At 41.7% G+C, this 18,463-nt stretch overlaps 1 protein-coding gene across 1 annotated transcript in view; it reads left to right on the plus strand.

Annotated features, from left to right (window-relative positions):
• The window catches only part of LOC108570898 (hemicentin-2), a 378,548-nt gene that overhangs the window by 170,486 nt on the left and 189,599 nt on the right, over positions 1 to 18,463 (plus strand). Inside the window, exons 3-4 of the mRNA XM_017932826.1 lie at positions 5,992 to 6,328; positions 7,190 to 7,425. Of these exons, the coding sequence (XP_017788315.1) occupies positions 5,992 to 6,328; positions 7,190 to 7,425 (573 nt within the window). The remainder of the gene's footprint in view (positions 1 to 5,991; positions 6,329 to 7,189; positions 7,426 to 18,463) is intronic.

The following is an 18,463-nucleotide window of genomic DNA, read 5'->3' on the forward strand; positions in this document are numbered from 1 at the left end:
TTACCGGGCAAGGACCAGAACGAATACCGGCCCGTAACTGTTTCCGTAGCAGAGGGTATTACAGAGGGCTTAGTACAGGATGACACCGTGGATAGGAGTAAAGGGTGAAGAGAGATTAGAGGATCGAAACGAAGAGAACCAAGAGGGGAAGGGGTGAGCGAGCGAGAGAGAGAAAAGGTTGTAGAGATAGAAGGAGGTGTGGCTTGGGCGAGAATCACTCCTGTTGCCATCAAAGACGTTCGTGCTGTGAATTCCACGAAAGATAAATTCCCCCGGCGATATATATCCATACCGTTGAATTCTTTCGTTGCACCTTACTACCCTTTCTTCTCTCTCTCTCTCTCTCTCTCTTCTCCATTACGGTTTCCCCGTCTTTCTCTCTGCCTGTATATTTCTTATTTCGTCTGGTAGACGTGATCCAGAGACGTGGTCTATGATCTTTACCGCTTTATGTACACAAAGCTGACGTTGCATCGTTTCTTCGTCCTTTCTCTATTTTTTCTGTTTTTTTTTCTTCTTCTTTTTTGCTACTTGCTCCTTTTTTCGACTATAGATCGAACGTTTCTACGTCTGTAGGATATTTTTGACGACGATTGGTGAGCTTTTTCTCTTTTTTCGTACTTTTCAGAGCGACCAGAAAAGCTGTTTATTGGCGAAGTTTGTGCAAATTGGGAAATACACGTGGATTCGATGTGGAATTGCAGAGGGAGAGTGGAAACATTTGCGAATGAACGCGAGCATTGTTGTTAAAACAACGTATCTCTGGTGTTCGAGCAGAGCGTACATGCTTGATTATTTTGTACAGCGTCGCAGAGGTGACCAAGTTTGTAAAGGAAATACGATTTGTAAAGGAAATACGAGCGATCTAGGCGAGTTCTGTTTTTCTTGTTTTTTATCCTGTCTACGATTCGTTTACCAGATTTCGTCTTTTTATTTGCACGAAGTAATTTTGCAAATGCTCAAGGCACTCTCGACGAAATGTCGCAATTAAAAAAGTTTTTTCTCTTCGACGGTTTACCGATACGCGGCGGTGGGAAAGAACGCTTGTTTTCGTAAATGCGTTTCCAAAGAAAAACAACAATCTTTCTTCGATTTTGATCACCACTCTAACTTGTTCAACTTCTATTTAGAAAAAGAAGAAGAAAAAGTAAGAAGAGAAAATCGTTAGGGAAAAAAGAAAACGCCCTCGTGACGCCAGTTAAAACAAGCAACTTACACTCGTAACTTTCAGTAAACCAGACAAAGCGTAACGATAAATACCGGTCGCACTCAATTATACTATTTCTGTCAGAGTCAAGCGCTCGACAAAACAGACACAATGCCGCCATTAAAACCATTGTACCCTACAGCTGTGCGCTTCCGGCACAGCTCGTTGAATTGGCGCAACAAATTCAACCCTCGGTAGCAGTATCCTCGAACGATTTTCTTTACGGCACCATTAAGCCTGGAAATAAGTAGCGATTAATAGCGCGACGGAGCGAAATCCTATAGCCCGTGGGATGGTCGAAGAAGGGAATAGGGGGTGGTGGCGGTGGTGGAAGAACTTGCAGGGAACTTTCCACGGTATCACATGCGTTTCGCGAGACTAAGTTTCCCCTACCTTACAGCCCCGTTCACCGACCCTTTACTTATTCGTACTCTGATAGCTCGTGAAACGTTCGACAAATCTAGTATTTCGGAGGGGGATTAAAGACGAAGCTGAGTTTCCCCGATTCCTCTCTCTCTTCGCAAATTACCGGAATTCCCCGGGCGAACTCGCATATTTCACGTTTGATGCGCCTCGAACAAAGGGAATTGGGACGTGGAGTTTGGATTCTCTCTTGCGGAGATGTAAAAGAGAGCGAGACGCGTACACGTAGTGTAAACCAAAGGGTGGGAGAGAGCGAGAGAGGGCGAGACTCGCAAATCGTGTCCTCGAAGATGTCAACCGAAGTAGCGGCGCGGAGTTTCGCGAGCGGAGGAAAAGGAGTTTATCCAGTGACACGAGGTGACAAATCCTCTTAACCGCTTTACAATCTCGCATTGTCGCGTCTCGCATGCATGCATGCAAACGCAACGGCATAAAGACGTCACGTTGCGCCTCCTCGTTTGCTCTTTCGCGTTACACCTCTATTGTATACTCTTTTCTCTTTTCACCGTCGTTCGCGAAAGGAGAGAGAGAGAGAGAGATGGGGAAAACGCGGCTTATCGTGGTTGCTAGCGAGTAACGGGTGACAAAGAGACACACACGGATAGATAGTCGTTTCCGCGCGGTCTTTCGTCTCCGCGATTCGTCGTAACCAGTGTTCCTTCGCTGCGATGCGAGTGATGTTCTTGAGGAGTTTACGACGTTGTAAAAAGCGAGGGAAAGGGTAAATGGAAGGATGAGTGGCCTACATCAAAAATAGATTTACGTCGAGAAGAAAAAAAGAGTATTACGTAGAGAGATTAGATAATTCGACGTGTGGAATTAGGTCAGATGTTTTTTAACGCGATCCCAATTTTGTGATACGAAGGTGTGAAGTGTTTGAGGAAAGAGGATGAGTAAGATGTCTTTTGTAATTATTGAAGTTTATTAAGTTCATCTTTGACCGTGTTCTTAAAAAATTCTCGACTCACCACAAAAGCACAGTGTCGTCAATGTAAACAAATTGATTCTGCAAAAATTCAGGGTCATTGACCTCTCTATTCTCGCAGCTTGTGCAGTCGTGCAATACAGCTCAAACCTTCTTATCACGTTCTCTTTTTTAACTATCCTAATTTCATCAGGCCATATGTGCTTGTTAATTACAAAACGATTTCCTTCTCTCCCTCTAAGTAACAATTACTCCCACAAACCTGATCTAGCTCATTTCTACGCTAATTAATTAGCACAAAAAATAAAGTTTGATAGTTTTCGACAGCAGTGTACATCGATACGAACTCGGTTCGTTATTTTTAAGTGTTGAATCTGTTCCCCGAGTGTTCTCCACACATCCAGCTCCACCCTGTATATAGAGTAGCGTAACTGGGTTGCAACATGGGTTGATTAATGAAAGATTCGAGCCGAGCGGACGCGGAGTTTATCGATGCCGCGTGCCACGACCCAGAATTTATCTCGGTTCTTGGTTTCCGCTACCGGGAATTTGTCACCGTGTGAAGTTTCCACGACCCGAAAATCATCGTCGATCCACGCCACGGAAGATACTCCGCGATATTCGGTTAGCAAGACGCGGAATTTATTCGTCGATCGGTTACCACGACCCGAAATTTCCACGATGTTCCTCCTCCGCCCTTGCCTCAACCGGAGCGCGAGGTTTTACCGGGTGGGGGTGAAATTTATCGGCATCGATTTTTACGACCCAGAATTTATCGATGTCGATTCCCGCGACCCGGAATTTATCGGTGTTGATTTTCTGGACGAGCAATTTATCGGGCCAGAGGTGGAAATTCGGTCGATATTTATCGATATCGTGCTTTTCTCCAATGCGGAACTCGCGCAAATATGAATACCTCATAATCTGGAATTTATCGATAACGGTTCCTTCAGCGGGCAACGCATTGATATCGACCCTTTTTACGGCCACGCGTCTGTCAGCTTTGTTTCGTGCACGGGAATTTTAGCGGTATCGATTTCCCCGATAAAGAACGATTCTCTCTCTCCGGTGGCGGCGATTCTTTTTGTACGATATTCGTAAATATAGATACATCGCGATCTGATTGTTTATGAACTGTTTACAAGAATCCATATTCCATAAAATGGGATTCGACGATGGTTTATCCATCGAAACCGATCAATTTCAGATCTTCGAAAAAAATCCCGACGATTTATCGTCGACGTTTATTCTCTATCCTCGGACAACATTTTTAACCATTTGCACGTTAAATAAATAGGTAAATAATTCTTTCGTAATTGAACGATTACCGACATTCATCGTGAAGAACTTGAAAAGAAGAGCACTCGACATCGAACGTTTCAAACATCCAACTAATTAATGGACAATTTACACTTCAGATATTCTAATTAACACAAGAGGTACGCGAGAGTTAACGTCACGAATTTCCCTGTTATCGCGTTAACGTATCGATGATCAAACAGACACCTATCAGCACTGCCATAATGCGACATTGTTACGAAGACAAGCGTGCGTGTCGCGTTTCTTCGTTTCGCAAAAATCTGATCGGCATCGTTGGCCCCTTCGTGTCGCGGGCATATTCGCTCCGCGCTTTCACTTTCCGTCATGGTGACGTGTTCAGATACAGATCGCGGTCTGTTGACATCCATTGATCATGACATGAATAATGAATGGATACACAGGGTGAATAATGCATGCATCAACGTCGAACAACATCCACTCGATTCCAGTGTATAACCGATCGTGCACATACCTGCGTGAAACGTTGATGAACATCGATCGTTCGATATCGAACGCGATCGCCTCGATGATCTTGTCGCAAGATTGTACTCCTACTCCTCCAATTACAAGCGACTTACGTCACTTTTCCTCTAAGTAACGCACTCAAATTTCCTCTAATTAATCTGTCAAATTTTCGCGAAGATCTGCGATAAGTTGGTCCAAGGTAAAAGTGACGAAAGTGAAATAAAAATTGGAATTTCGAGAGTATTTTTTTTTTTTAGGTCGGGTGGAATAGATAGCGATCTAGGATTTTTCTGTCGATTCGTTCATTTTGTTTCTCGTCCGATTCATCGACGATGCGCGATAACTCGCGGAGATAAAATTTTATTTGGCAAATGAAAATATGCGTTGACTCATTGCTCGCGTGAATTGATTGCAAATATAGAATGAATTTCACTGAATTTTCCGCTGTTATAAATTTAAGTAGTCTAGAGTATCGTTTCCATCTCGTTCGGTCATTTTGTTAGAATTTTTTTTCCCCCCAAAAGAAAAGAAAAAAAATGGGTTGATTACTCGAAGTGTGTGCGAGTAGGAGAAAAGATCGGAGTAAGTGACGTGTTCGGTAGGGATAAAGCGACAAAGGCGTTTCGTGTTTCAACCTCGTCGTCGTTTGCCGAGTATTAAACATTAGCTTCTTCTACAGTTTACGAGGTCGTGGGAGGAGAGTATGAGTAGACACGGGTCGACAAGGTGCCTTAGTTGCGCCAGATAGTTATAGCTATTTGCGGTCCATCGAAGTCATAATTAGTTTTCCCCGTGCAGCCTTGGTCGACCGAACCTGATAGACAGTTTTCGGGGAGGATCGACCGAGCGTTGGAAACACTATTTAGTTAAGAAGCGCCTTTGCCTGCGTGGAACGTCGTTTATTTTACGGCTTTGTCGAGTTTCAGGGTTGCGTTAGTGTCATTAAATCGTGGTATTTAATTAAATGAGATAACCAGCGTTTATCGTACGACGATGCACCGAATTTAATAACGGTGGACCACTGTAAAAATCGCGCAAGACTGGCACGTGTAAAATTAAAGGACTTTTTTCCATAGATTTTTCGTAATGAGGACCCTTTTAAAAATCACGAGAGAGGATCGTGTGCAAAACCAAGACTTCTGATATAATGATAATGCAAAAGTGTCGTCTGTGAACGTACTTCCTTTATTTTCCAAAAATCGATATACTCTTTCAACTAAAATTCATCAAATTTGCAAGTGAAAACTAATTCGTCCGTTTTTAAATTACTTCCGATAAGATTTAATAGAGATAAATATTTATTTTGTAAGATTTAACGAAGACAAAAATTTATTTTCTAAGATTCGCTAAAGATAAGAATAATTCGTCCATTTCTAAATTATTTTTAATAAGATTTAATAGAGATAAAAATTTACTTTTCAACACTTAACGGGAATGAAAATTTATTTTGTAAGGTTTAACAAAAATTTATTTTGCAAGATTCACTAACGACAAGATTACCGAAGAATTGGTCTGTCCTCAAATTATTCTTCTCCGGATAAAATAAAAAAAAAGCACCCTGCATAGTCTGTACATTTTACCCTACATCCTTTGAGCGTTCATTGATGGAGCAGAACACCGAGAATCACGATGTCATCCTTTATTGTTGCAGGGTCCGTGAACGAGGCCGGTGTTTACACTCTCCGTAGAAGTCAGGAGGGTGGACGGCGTGCTAGAAGAACCACGACGAGTACCACCAGCACAACGGCGTCCAGCACGACGTTGATTTCTCTGTCGGACGAGGTGGCGGAGCCCGCGGCCCTTTTAGCCCCCGAAGAGGACTTATGGTCTACCAGTTCCTCCGCTACAAGCAATGTTCCAGTCTCCTTAGATACAGCTGCTGCGCCGTCAAAGCCACCCTTGGAACTGGTGGTGAAACCTCACAGCAAGGTCGTACTGCCTTGCGAGCTGGAGGGAAATTACTCGAGGCTACTGTTGCCCGGGGCCAGGTAATTTAGGCTTCTTTATTGACGAATGGAACCCACACGAGCGGATTTCGTTGCTGCTCCTCTGTCGCACACGAGTGTAAAGATAAATTTATCTTGGGTAACCATGGCTGGCTTTATTTGTCTCTGCTTCAAGGGGAGTTTCTTTCTCCGGGTTCAAGGGTAATTTATTCTGTGCAGGAGAAGGTGGATTTTTAAGTGGATAGAGGATTTATGAGGAGAGCAAATTTGTTTCGTTGGTGAAAATTATTCAGCTATGGTTAACGCGTTGCATTTGTCATTCACAGTGATATTTCATTTGTTAGATGTAATCGATCATCCTTCAATTTTGTATGGTTAATTTTCCTAGCACTGGGATTTTTACTAATTTTTCTTAGCGACCTTAGATATGTATTAAACTGAAATTCGTTCGATTGGTAATGTGTTAATCACTCTCTAATGATAGCACTGGGATCTTAATTAATTTTTCTAACAATCTTGGACGTATATTCAGCTGCAATACTTTTAATTGGTAATGCGTCAATTACTCTACCGATAAATCCCTAATTACCAAAAAAGAGTTTCATAACTAAAGTTACAATTAACTAACATATCACGATTATTACACCTTCCAGATCGATTTAAAGAAAGGAAGCAAAATTCTCTGGAAATTAGAAATTCCGTACACGTTTTCGAGAAACCACGACAAAACAATCACCGTAATTACCGATACATTTCTGCACGCGTAGCTGTTTCCCCGCTGCTAGGGAAGATTCGATTTAAAGTATCCGAGAAACGAGTAGTCAAAGCCTCGATATTGTTAATAGGAAAACGAATTGGACGATGGTATTGTCCCGAATTAATTGGCACGAATTGTCTTGTTAGGAGCTACAGAATACGACCAGCGACATGGTTGCACGAGGGAAGTCCGGTGGATATGATTACAATCAACACGAGAACGGAGATGAGTGGGACTGGACATAGATATATCGGCGACTCTATCACGGCTGCGTTGCATATAGACAACGTCAGATTAGAAGATGACGGTATATGGGGTTGCACACTCGAGGATGACCAAGGGAAGATACTTTCCGGCAGGCCTGTGAAGCTCGTCGTTCTCGGTAAGTTACATTGTTAAATTCGATATAGCATCGTTGGTAACAGTATCGACGAAGTGGAACTGTAACGCGAGGAATCAGCGTTGCAAGTTAGAATATTCTCTGTTACACTGATTTATCTCGCTTTGACAAGAAATTGTGGGTTTCGGTATTTTGGGTTCGATTGTTCCAATTTTTCTGTCAAGAATTTATAAAATCAATCGGTAGTAAAAATGCGGTAACTTGTCGAAGATAGAATACTTTGACATTGTCCATCAAAAGATACATTCACTGCACGTCGTATCTCCTTTGCAACAGTACATGGAACTGTGTCAAATAAACGTTACAGAGGCTTTCAGCGGAATAATCAAAAACACAAAAATTCCTACAGCGTTCCATTAAAAAAGAGAGGGGGTTTGGGAAAAAAACAAAAATATCTATGAAAATGGAAATAAAAACTTGACAGTCGCATTCGTTATGGACTGCAGCGATATCTCGTGTTACGCAAAAAGTCCTAACGGGTGCTACAATATCAAAAAACCATTTCGCCCCCGTTACTAGTGACCGATTTCCGGGGGGAAGAAAAAACAGCTTATGAAATCGAACGAGCAAACGGGAGAGAGTACTACAATTGCCACAAAAGCGAGCCTCGTAACCATCCCGGTGTAGCAAAAATTCGTTTCTTATTTTCCCAGAATACCTGCTCGAGTTCCCGGTGACGCAAGGATTTTATGCATATTAATCCGCGTCACTTGGCCCTGGACGAGAGCATCACGCCGCATGAATATGCATCTGCCGTAAACATTTCCCCCTCTCTTTCTCTCTCTCTCTCTCAATTTTTCCTTTTTTCCCCGCTCGACTCTTTTTCTCCTTTTTTTCTCTCGTCGACAGATGCGTCAGTCGCGGCTGCGGCGTCCGTGCTCTCGTCTCCGCGGCGAAACGTACGAGTACACACGTCGAAACAATGGCATCCGCGCGGGGTGAAACAATCGTTCCGCGTGGCGGTGGTCGCCGCGTGACGCGCGTTTCAACCCTCGAATCACGTTTCAAATGAACCCGCCGCCACGCGGCCTCGCGCCAACCACCCTCTCTCACTCGTCGACCACTTTGGTTTTTTAATATCCCGCCGCTCTCGTTGCTCGCGCGCGAAGGACAGGCCTTCCTTTATTTCTACGCTAGAGACGGCGCCCAGGCCATCCACGGAGATGCTCTTTTCACCGTCGCGCCACCCGCCCTGTTTATTTGTCAGAGGCGAGCCCCTCCTGGCGATGTTTAATTTCCACGGCGCTCTGCGGTTGAATTTTAGAACGAGGCAGCCTGTCGGCGATTTAGCGAGAAGATTTTCTTGTCGGATGGTAAAACAGACTTGCGAAGAGATCTTGGAGTGGTCTTGTCGATCGTGGGTTGTTCGATTGAGAGAAATTTTCGATTTTTCTTCTTCGTGGGTGGATTAGATGGATTGGGTGTTGATACGCGGTTAGAAAATGTGGAGCGTGTTTCTGCAGACAGACGAGTAGGTGGTTCTTGTAATTTATGGCAGTGCTTCTCTGCAGGTTCCGTAAAAGAACCGTTCTACGTGAAATCGCGAGCTCTTTTTCACTGAGAATGCACTTGGAATGTTTATTTATAGGTGTGAGAAACTAGTTTTGTGTGCTGAAGGATTTGTAGCGTGTTAAGCGTTAAAGAATTGAGAAAACTCTCGACTTTAATATTTTTAAGTGATAATGGAATATTAAGTTGTACTTGGGATCATTTCAAATCTTGATTACTCGTGATATAAAGAACAATTTTTAATGTTAAAAATTCTATTTCAACTTTGACTCAATTCTACAAACTGAGCTTTTCAAAATGACGAAGTAACTGAGAACTTGGAGAAATGTAAGAAGAATCTTTGCCATCGATGTTAGCCAGAAAGCAGATGGTACCTTTATTAATTCGTGGCAAATGAGTCGCGTATTTTCGTGAGAAAGTGTGCACGAAATGTACTCGATACAATTTTCTAGCTTATAACTAACTGGCTATGTCTTACGAACTTAAAGTTAAAACTCAGAATTATAACTTGAAATTAAAAAAATTGACATTCAAAGAAATACTTCAAATGTGTGTATAAATTATGACAGCGGGTGTGCGTAGTTCTCAGCTTGCTATCCTTTCCCAAAATTATAATTTTCTTTGGAAAAGAATACCAATTACCAGGTCCCACCACGAGGAGGTAACTACGCAAGGGACCCGACAAAAACACATGCCCTACTGGCAGCTCTTTACATTCAGAGATACGCAATTCTCATTCTCGTAGCAAAAAGGAAATTGATACTTTTCTAAACAATTATGAATTCGCGATCACTCGAAAGAACCAGCGAGCCTAATCGACGCATTTGCTCGCGGTATCGCGCGCTACTCGCGAACAAGTACGTCGATTAAAAGCTTGAAAGAAATTGAGCGATCGAGAATCGATATTCGCGAGAACATTACTGTTCGACGATAATAATTATTAATTACGCTACGAATGAGATCGAGTATCTTTGTAAGAGAGCGCTCACATTGCATTCGATACAAATTTTCTATCTTAGAATTATTTATTTTATTTTATGGACTAATTAAAATTAAAACGCACGCATCCCACGATGTCGAACTTCTAACTAATTTAACTTATTTTATCTTATGGACTACTTAAAGTTAAGATTCGCTTAGTCCACATTCACATACTTTACATTCGCTTATTTTATATGGCACTCTGTACAATTTTCTATTCATTTTCGCACACTTTACATTCGAATCAGTGGGAGGAAGGGAAATACCTGAAAAGATAAGAATTAGATAAATGAAATTTTTCTAAATTTATTTGCAAGTCAAATTTACCATTCCGAACTGCGGAATTCGTCAAAGTATATAATTTCTCGATCTGATAATTTTCGAGATATTAAAGAAAATATGTTTATCACTTCCAACTTCGAGAACCACTTTCAACCCTTCGTTGTGAACGATTGTCGATATTAAGAAATATCTGACAAATTTTTTCGAGAACTCCTATACACCAGATTTTCGTCAAAATCAATGACTAACAATTCGAGATGTTCCTTCGTTGGTATAATTTTTTAAAATAAGAACTACCTAAGGCTTACCATGGGATGGTCACTATAAACGTCTCAAATGAACGATACTTTCCCTGATTTATTTTCGTTGATAGAATCATTCGTGATTCTGTAATTTCACGGAATTCTGATACAATTCGATAGTTGAAGAAAATGAATATTTCAACTAAACTAATATGAAATTCTGTAATTGCTGAAAATAAATAAATTTGTAACAAATAAATAATGTATATTCTCAAGTTAGTAGAGTTCATATTTCAATTCCTAGTAAAACTGTTCATACTCTTGTGAATTTGAAATATTTCTCCACGAAATATTTAATTAATAAAAAGAAAAGATGCGACTCACCAATTACCACACAGCTGGACATTGTAACATAGATTTGGTTGCATCTGGTCATCCTCTCAGTTCCATCAAGCCTTTGAAATTCCCTCAGTGAGCCATTTGCATCCTTCAAGCATCGAATTTTGGTTTCATCAACAGTTTTGAGTCTTCCAAGCCTTGAATTTGGTTCCACCAGTGGTCCAATGCCAGATTGAAGGACCCAAATGCCAATTTGAGTGACCCAAATGCCAGATTGAGAGAGACCCAAAGCCAGATTGAATGACCCAAATGCCAGTTTGAATGACCCAAATGCCAGATTGAGAGACACAAATGCCAGATTGAGTGACCCAAATGCCAATTTGAGTGACCCATATGCCAGATTGAGAGACCCAAATGTCAGATTGAGAGACCCAAATGCCAGATTGAATGACCCAAATGCCATATTGAATGACCCAAATGCCAGTTTGAACGACCCAAATGCCAGATTGAATGACCCAAATGCCAGATTGAATGACCCAAATGCCAGATTGAATGACCCAAATGCCAGATTGAATGACCCAAATGCCAGATTGAATGACCCAAATGCCAGATTGAATGACCCAAATGCCAGATTGAATGACCCAAATGCCAGATTGAATGACCCAAATGCCAGATTGAATGACCCAAATGCCAGATTGAATGACCCAAATGCCAGATTGAATGACCCAAATGCCAGATTGAATGACCCAAATGCCAGATTGAATGACCCAAATGCCAGATTGAATGACCCAAATGCCAGATTGAATGACCCAAATGCCAGATTGAATGACCCAAATGCCAGATTGAATGACCCAAATGCCAGATTGAATGACCCAAATGCCAGATTGAATGACCCAAATGCCAGATTGAATGACCCAAATGCCAGATTGAATGACCCAAATGCCAGATTGAATGACCCAAATGCCAGATTGAATGACCCAAATGCCAGATTGAATGACCCAAATGCCAGATTGAATGACCCAAATGCCAGATTGAATGACCCAAATGCCAGATTGAATGACCCAAATGCCAGATTGAATGACCCAAATGCCAGATTGAATGACCCAAATGCCAGATTGAATGACCCAAATGCCAGATTGAATGACCCAAATGCCAGATTGAATGACCCAAATGCCAGATTGAATGACCCAAATGCCAGATTGAATGACCCAAATGCCAGATTGAATGACCCAAATGCCAGATTGAATGACCCAAATGCCAGATTGAATGACCCAAATGCCAGATTGAATGACCCAAATGCCAGATTGAATGACCCAAATGCCAGATTGATTCCTTCCTTCCTTCCTTCCTTCCTTCCTCTCAGATCGTCATCCTTCAGTTAACCATTCCAGTCCCTCAGCGTTCATTTTCCAAGACTCACAGACTCACAAAATGTGAGTCACTGTGGAATGGGCGACGCGAAATTGTGTACGAATCGCGGTTTATTTAAAGTTCGTTTAACAGGGGACACCGCGACTTTTCTAATTAAGTTAGAATTTCAATAGAAAACGCGTGAAAATTGAAGTGAAATAAACGCGAAAATAAGATCTTTCTCGATTTCGTAAAATAAGCAAATTTCAATAGAAAACGCGAGTTCGTATCTTTCTCGACGATAATTCGGGGGAAATATCAGTTGAACGCGTAAAAATATTCAATAATAAACGAACTAGAGATGAAGATAATATTTCAAAACGCGATGCACTGACTCTAATATTTAGAAAAATTCTAATATATATCCGAAAAATAGATTATTAATTGCGAAACTCTAGTGAGACGGTTTTATTAGGGGCAGCTCAGCTCATTTTTGAGCTGGCAATAGGCAAAACTAACTACTTAACCAAATACCCAGAAAAAAACCCATTTTTGTAACTCACTGTTCGCAGATTAGGCAGCTGGGCTCTGCAACAAAGATTTGGCTGCACTTCCTTCCTTCCTCTCAGATTCGTCAAGTCTTTCGTCCTTCCTTCTGCGTTGATTTTCCAAGACTCACAGACTCACGAAGCGTGAGTCACTGTGGAATGGACGACGCGAAAAGAATTTCGAAACGCGATTTATTCAAGTTTTATTTAACAGGGAAAACCGCGATTTTATATTATTCTCGATTTTTGTAATAAAGCAAAATTTGAATAGAATACGCGTAAAAGAACCCGTGAATTTACATTTTTCTCGATTCTATGATATAAGTAAATTTCGATAAAAGTCGCGACGATAATTTGGGAGAAGTGTCACTTAAACGCGAAAAAATATTCAATAATAATCGAACTAGGGATGAAGCTATTATTTCAAAACGCGATGCACTGACTCTAATATTTATAAAAATTCAAAAATTCTCGTGTAAATTCCGAAAGTAGATTATTAATTACGATAAACTAGCGAAACGGTTTAATTAAGGGAGGGCATAGTGCACGAGTATAGTGCACTCGTTCCAAATCAGCTCACAATATACAGTACAATAATAAAATAACTAACTACTTAACATGCAATTCATGCAAACTCCTTGGATAGCTGTAAATTATTAGTACACAAAATCACAAATCATCAAATAAATTCAATATCAGAGAAAATATCAGAGAAATAAAATAAATTCGAGAAACAGAAAGAAAAATTTCAAATTAATTTCAATAGCTGTAAGAAAAGCACGTATTATCGATTATTAAGAAGCTGTAACGAAAAAGTATTTAATTGATCGATAGCTGAAACGCCAAATTCCATTAGCAAAACATCAAATTCATTTCAATATCCTATTCGACAAGAATAAAGAGCAACGGTGACTAAAATTGAAATGTTTATTTCCCTAAACCTTCCAAACAATTCGAAGTCTAATGGGGAAAATAATATTATCTTATTTCTAAACCGAAGGTCGAAGTCGCGTATTTAAAGTCTGATATTAAGTGCCTACCGCGTACCGGTGATTGTTAAAGTTTGATTTAAAAAGAAAATAGAATTGTCTAATAGGTAGTATTTGAAATTCTATAGTATATAAGTTTCAGAGGAAGGTAGAGTGTGTATAGGGTGGACATAGGCTAGCTAGTAGCCCCCGACCACTCTATTCACATCTCAGAACCTTTAAGACTAATTTGCCGCGAAGTGTCTAGGGCCCAGTATAAAGGGTAATGAGCTCCCGAAATTTCGGCGGGTCCTTATATACCTGCGGTACCCCCTCCCCAAAGTCATTAGCAAAGTCGTCAGAAATATCGGGCGGGAGACTCTGTTAAGCGGTTACTTTTCGCGGGAAACCGATTACTTTTCGCGGGAAACCGATAACTTTTCGCGGGAATTTTTATTGCAATATTAAAATGCGGTATAATTTATTAAGTTTCGCAATTTTGTTATTAATTTATACCTTCCGTAAATTGTTATAACGCTATGTACAATAATTCATACATTTTTAGAACATTTTTCGATAAGAAAGTACGTTTTAACGTTCTCATTACTTACTCGAGGTGAAATCAAGTTGGTAAAAATTAGAAACCCAGTTGACCTATGGTCATAGACTAAAAATTACTATGGTAATGATATTATTATCACGTTGAATAATTGTTTATACAGATCGAAAGTTGGTTCAGCGTTTATTTGATATAATATCACAAAATAATTTGTCTGCATATAATTTATGCATTAAAAATAATATCGAAAGTGTGAAATTTTATGTGGAATGGTCGAAATACGATATTTGTCAGGTCTCCTATAAACGATCGAACTCTTCAGGATATTAATACTAACAGCTGTGATTGATTTCGTGCTTGTTTCTTCCCTGAAATCAACGTTTTATAATAATACACGTTTCTGAAGTGAATTAGCAAATTCACGGTACACTCTGTGATGACAGTTAGGAGTGTTTATTATCATTAATATTTAAATTTTCACTTTCTAATTTTTCACAGAATATTATTAAATAATATAGCGACCCATCGCCTATCCAAGCTTTTTGTTTGTCACTCTTGTCACAGTGACCCATCGATGGATCTCTCCACTGTTTTATCATTTTCTACGAAAAGAGAACATATTTCCGCCTCTCTTTCTTCTGTTTCTTCTATTTCCAGTTTCTGTTATCATTTACTTTACCGTTTCTTCCCCTGGACTTTGTTTGCAAGTAGTAAATAAAAGCAACACTCGATAGCCCACAAGTAGGTCACCGTGTCTTTAACGTTTTAAATCTCCGTTACACCGCAGCGAAATTGATATCAGAGCGATATAACGTCAGAATCGTGCTCGATTACCCTGTTATTCTCCGCGGAACGTTAATCAGCACGATTAAAGTCTCGCGAACAACGGCGTAAACACACGGCGAACAAAGGGGTTTCGAAATAGAAGCGTGCGTGTGTTGATCAAAAGACGGCCGATAACGGTCCCGTAACGCGCTCGTCGAGCCATAATCATCGTTTCGCCCGTAGTCTTCTTGAAATTCCAGCGTCTCATCCTTCACGTGGAGATGGGACGAGGGAAAAGAGCGGCGGATGGAAAGACGTGGGCTGTAGGAAACGCGGTAACGTCGTTCTGCGTCTGATGGGGATAGATTTGCTTAGCGCCCTCGGGGTTCTCGTCGGTGAATCCGCGTCCGGGAAAAAGTTAAGAATAATGCGCGTTTTATGCGGCTGCTCCGCCGAATTCACCGTATTTCAGTCGACAAATAGACAGGGGAACGTCTCTGGGATACGACCGGTGTCGAATCCTCCTTCGGCAAAGCTGTGGGGCGAATTCGTTTAGCTTCGCTCGATAACGTTCCCTCCTCTCCACGCTTGTTTTCGCATTCTTCGTGGCGATTAAGTGGCTGAATCGCGAGGAGAGACGGACACCTAGCCGAAGGAACAAGCGTCTTCTTTTCACCGTTCTAGTTGGACACCTGTACTCAACCGCCGCTTGTGTGCTCTCGGTCAGTCTCAGTTTTTCTCCTCGAGCCCGGGAGCCGAAATTCAATTTACCGGCTTGTTCTTCAACGGTCCAGGGACAGCAGGAAGTGGGGCACGCGTGTACATTGGGTCCTCGTGTTGCGGGAACGTCTGATCGTGACAACGGACAGACCATTGCCGCTTAACGGTACTTGTACCAATCGCAATCTTTCTATCCCCTCGACTTTCCTTTTAACCTCGCCCTCCATCTCTACCCTATGTCGTTCCTCCGGTTCTCTTCTCTCTCCCTCTGTTTCGCCCTACACCATTCTGCCGTTCGTTTCATCCAGCCCCCAGCGTGGTCCGTAAGGCTGACGAGGCTGGTATAAGGTACAGAGAGAAATCTTGTTGTCCGACGCGAACCGGAGGCATTCCACTCTCTGACCAATATCAGGGCTTTCTCCTTTATCAGAGCAGACCGGGCCGATACCGCTCTCCTCGCTGTCGGATCGCCGCCCTGGTCAAACTCCATCGTGGAAACCACGTGAACGAAATTCGTGGCATTCCGTTTTCGTTCTCTTTCTCGTCTCTCCTTTATTTCTGTCCCCTCGTACGTCTCGCCTGGAAGCAATGTCTGTCCCTTTCTTTCTCTCCGAGTCTGTGTGTGTGTGCCTGACTGGGCAGAGTTCGATTTCCCAAGGTTTGCATAATGGTCCGATTCATGCAGACGTTCTTCTTTTTCTTCTGCTTCTTTATATCTGTTTCATTTGGAGGCTTCTTTGTAGAATTTCCGCGAGACGAGCTGACGGCAATAAAACGCCGATCGAGTGGATGATATTCCACGCTAAAAGGTTGGTATTATTTAAACTTTCGCAAAGGGACATAAAGGAGAAGTCGCGCTTTGAGCCACTTCAGTGGCACACAATGAGTCGTGTGCCGAGTGCATGAATTAGGAATTGCTTCTTTGACGGTGTACAAAGTTTCTTTCTATGAAAATATAAAAGGAGGATACTGCGGACGTTGAAGTGAACGAGTATCAAATATACAATTTACTTCTCAATATTGCATTGAAACTGCAACCGCTGTTCGTAGTTATTAGAATACTCGGCTGGAAGATTTCAATGATTAGAATGCAGGCAATATGAAAAACTTATAGTGCTTTTTATAATACCTTGTAGATGAAACAATTTTCTACCGAAGTTCTACTAAAATATAAAATCCGCCGTCTAATAATGTTGAAACAGTTCCTCAACTGATAAACAACAGAATTTACTGCACCACCCAGAATCTTCAGAATTTCAATTAGCGATTCGTTCACAAAAATGCGTCGTTACTAGCCGTCCCGCGAAGAAAAAACTCGCAGCGACACCTCGCAATAGCAAAAGAACAACAATCCTCGCCGGAGCGAATTAATTAAACACGCAACCACGGTGTAACTCGTTAACGAACTTATTAATCTCTCGCGTCTCGTTGTTTCGCCGTTTAGAAGTTTATTACGCCGCTGCCCATTCCTCGTTCTTCTCCCCGTCTCTGAATCTAATTAGGCGGTGGTACCGCGAGCCCGGCTAGCTCTGTTCGCACCCCGCGTCTCCTCCTTCTCCGCGGACGAAATTTCGAAAGATAAAAGTATTGTTTCGGTCGTAAACCGAGCAAGAGGGCTTCTTTCTCGTTCCCGCCGTTTGTTCCCGGTGCGTCGGAACAAAAGGTGAAGTTTGCCTCGGTGGAACGGGCCGCGGGGGCCGCTCATTGTTTCCACCGTTGTCACCGCTAGAAAGCGGAAGCCGCGGAAGCGCGACGGAGGAACGGAGCCGGTGTCACCGAGACGTTTACACGGTGTATTTATAACAGACTGGAAAGTATAGCAGTCAGATACGAAGCGCGCGCGCGGCGGGTAACGGCGGGTACCAACCCGTTTTCATTGTCGTGCCCGCGAATTTTCGGAAGCCTCGGACCCCAGGCCATTGTTCCACGGTTAATCGCGCTGTTACCGTGATTGCGCTTTTTCTTCGAGAGTAGACGGATCTGGCGAGGTAACTCCGACCTCTATTCTCTTCTTCCGTCAGTGGGACCGGGAACTGGTAAAAGGTGACTGGTTGAAGAGATTTTACTCGGTTCGCGGGTTAATTCTTATTTTTAGTTTCTCAAGTGGACCGTGAGATTTTCTCTGTTTCTTGGAAGATTAGCGTAATAAGATAGAGGTTTTTTTTTATGTTTCTTCAAATAAACAGATTGCAAGTAATTTCTGTCTGATACAGTTGAAGGGATAAATATTAGAAGTTTATGTAAAGATAGAATTTTTACTTAAAAATTTTTTTCAGAAATCTTCATAAAGTCGCCGAGTAGGTTTCTGTCTAATATAGGGCACACCGAAGGGATAGATATTAGAAGATGGAATTTTTACTTAAAAATTCGATATTTACTTAAGAATTCACTTTTTGGCAAAAATGTGTCAGAAACTTGCACAAAGTCGCAGAGTAGAATTTTTTCACATTTACTCCTGCGAGGAGACAGAATTTTTACGCGCGACGTCTGACTTATACGTGACACACTCTGCCGAATAAATCTCTCTGGCAGAACATGCAGGAAGCCTTTTGTTGTCAGCTTTCGACAACCACATTCGTCAGTCTGCGTCCGTTGGAAAACATGATTCTACAGATTCTTTTCACCGTTCTTACTCCTCGAAAGACCGCGTATCTACCCGTTTGATATAAACGAGGTGAATCGTCAATTAGGGGAGGTATATCGGAGGCTTGTACGGTCAAGTTGACCTTAATATATCGTCTTGTTCGCGGCGCCTTG

The sequence above is a fragment of the Habropoda laboriosa genome, unplaced genomic scaffold, assembly GCF_001263275.1.
Source record: "Habropoda laboriosa isolate 0110345459 unplaced genomic scaffold, ASM126327v1 scaffold90, whole genome shotgun sequence".
Classification (NCBI taxonomy): Eukaryota; Metazoa; Arthropoda; class Insecta; order Hymenoptera; family Apidae; genus Habropoda; species Habropoda laboriosa.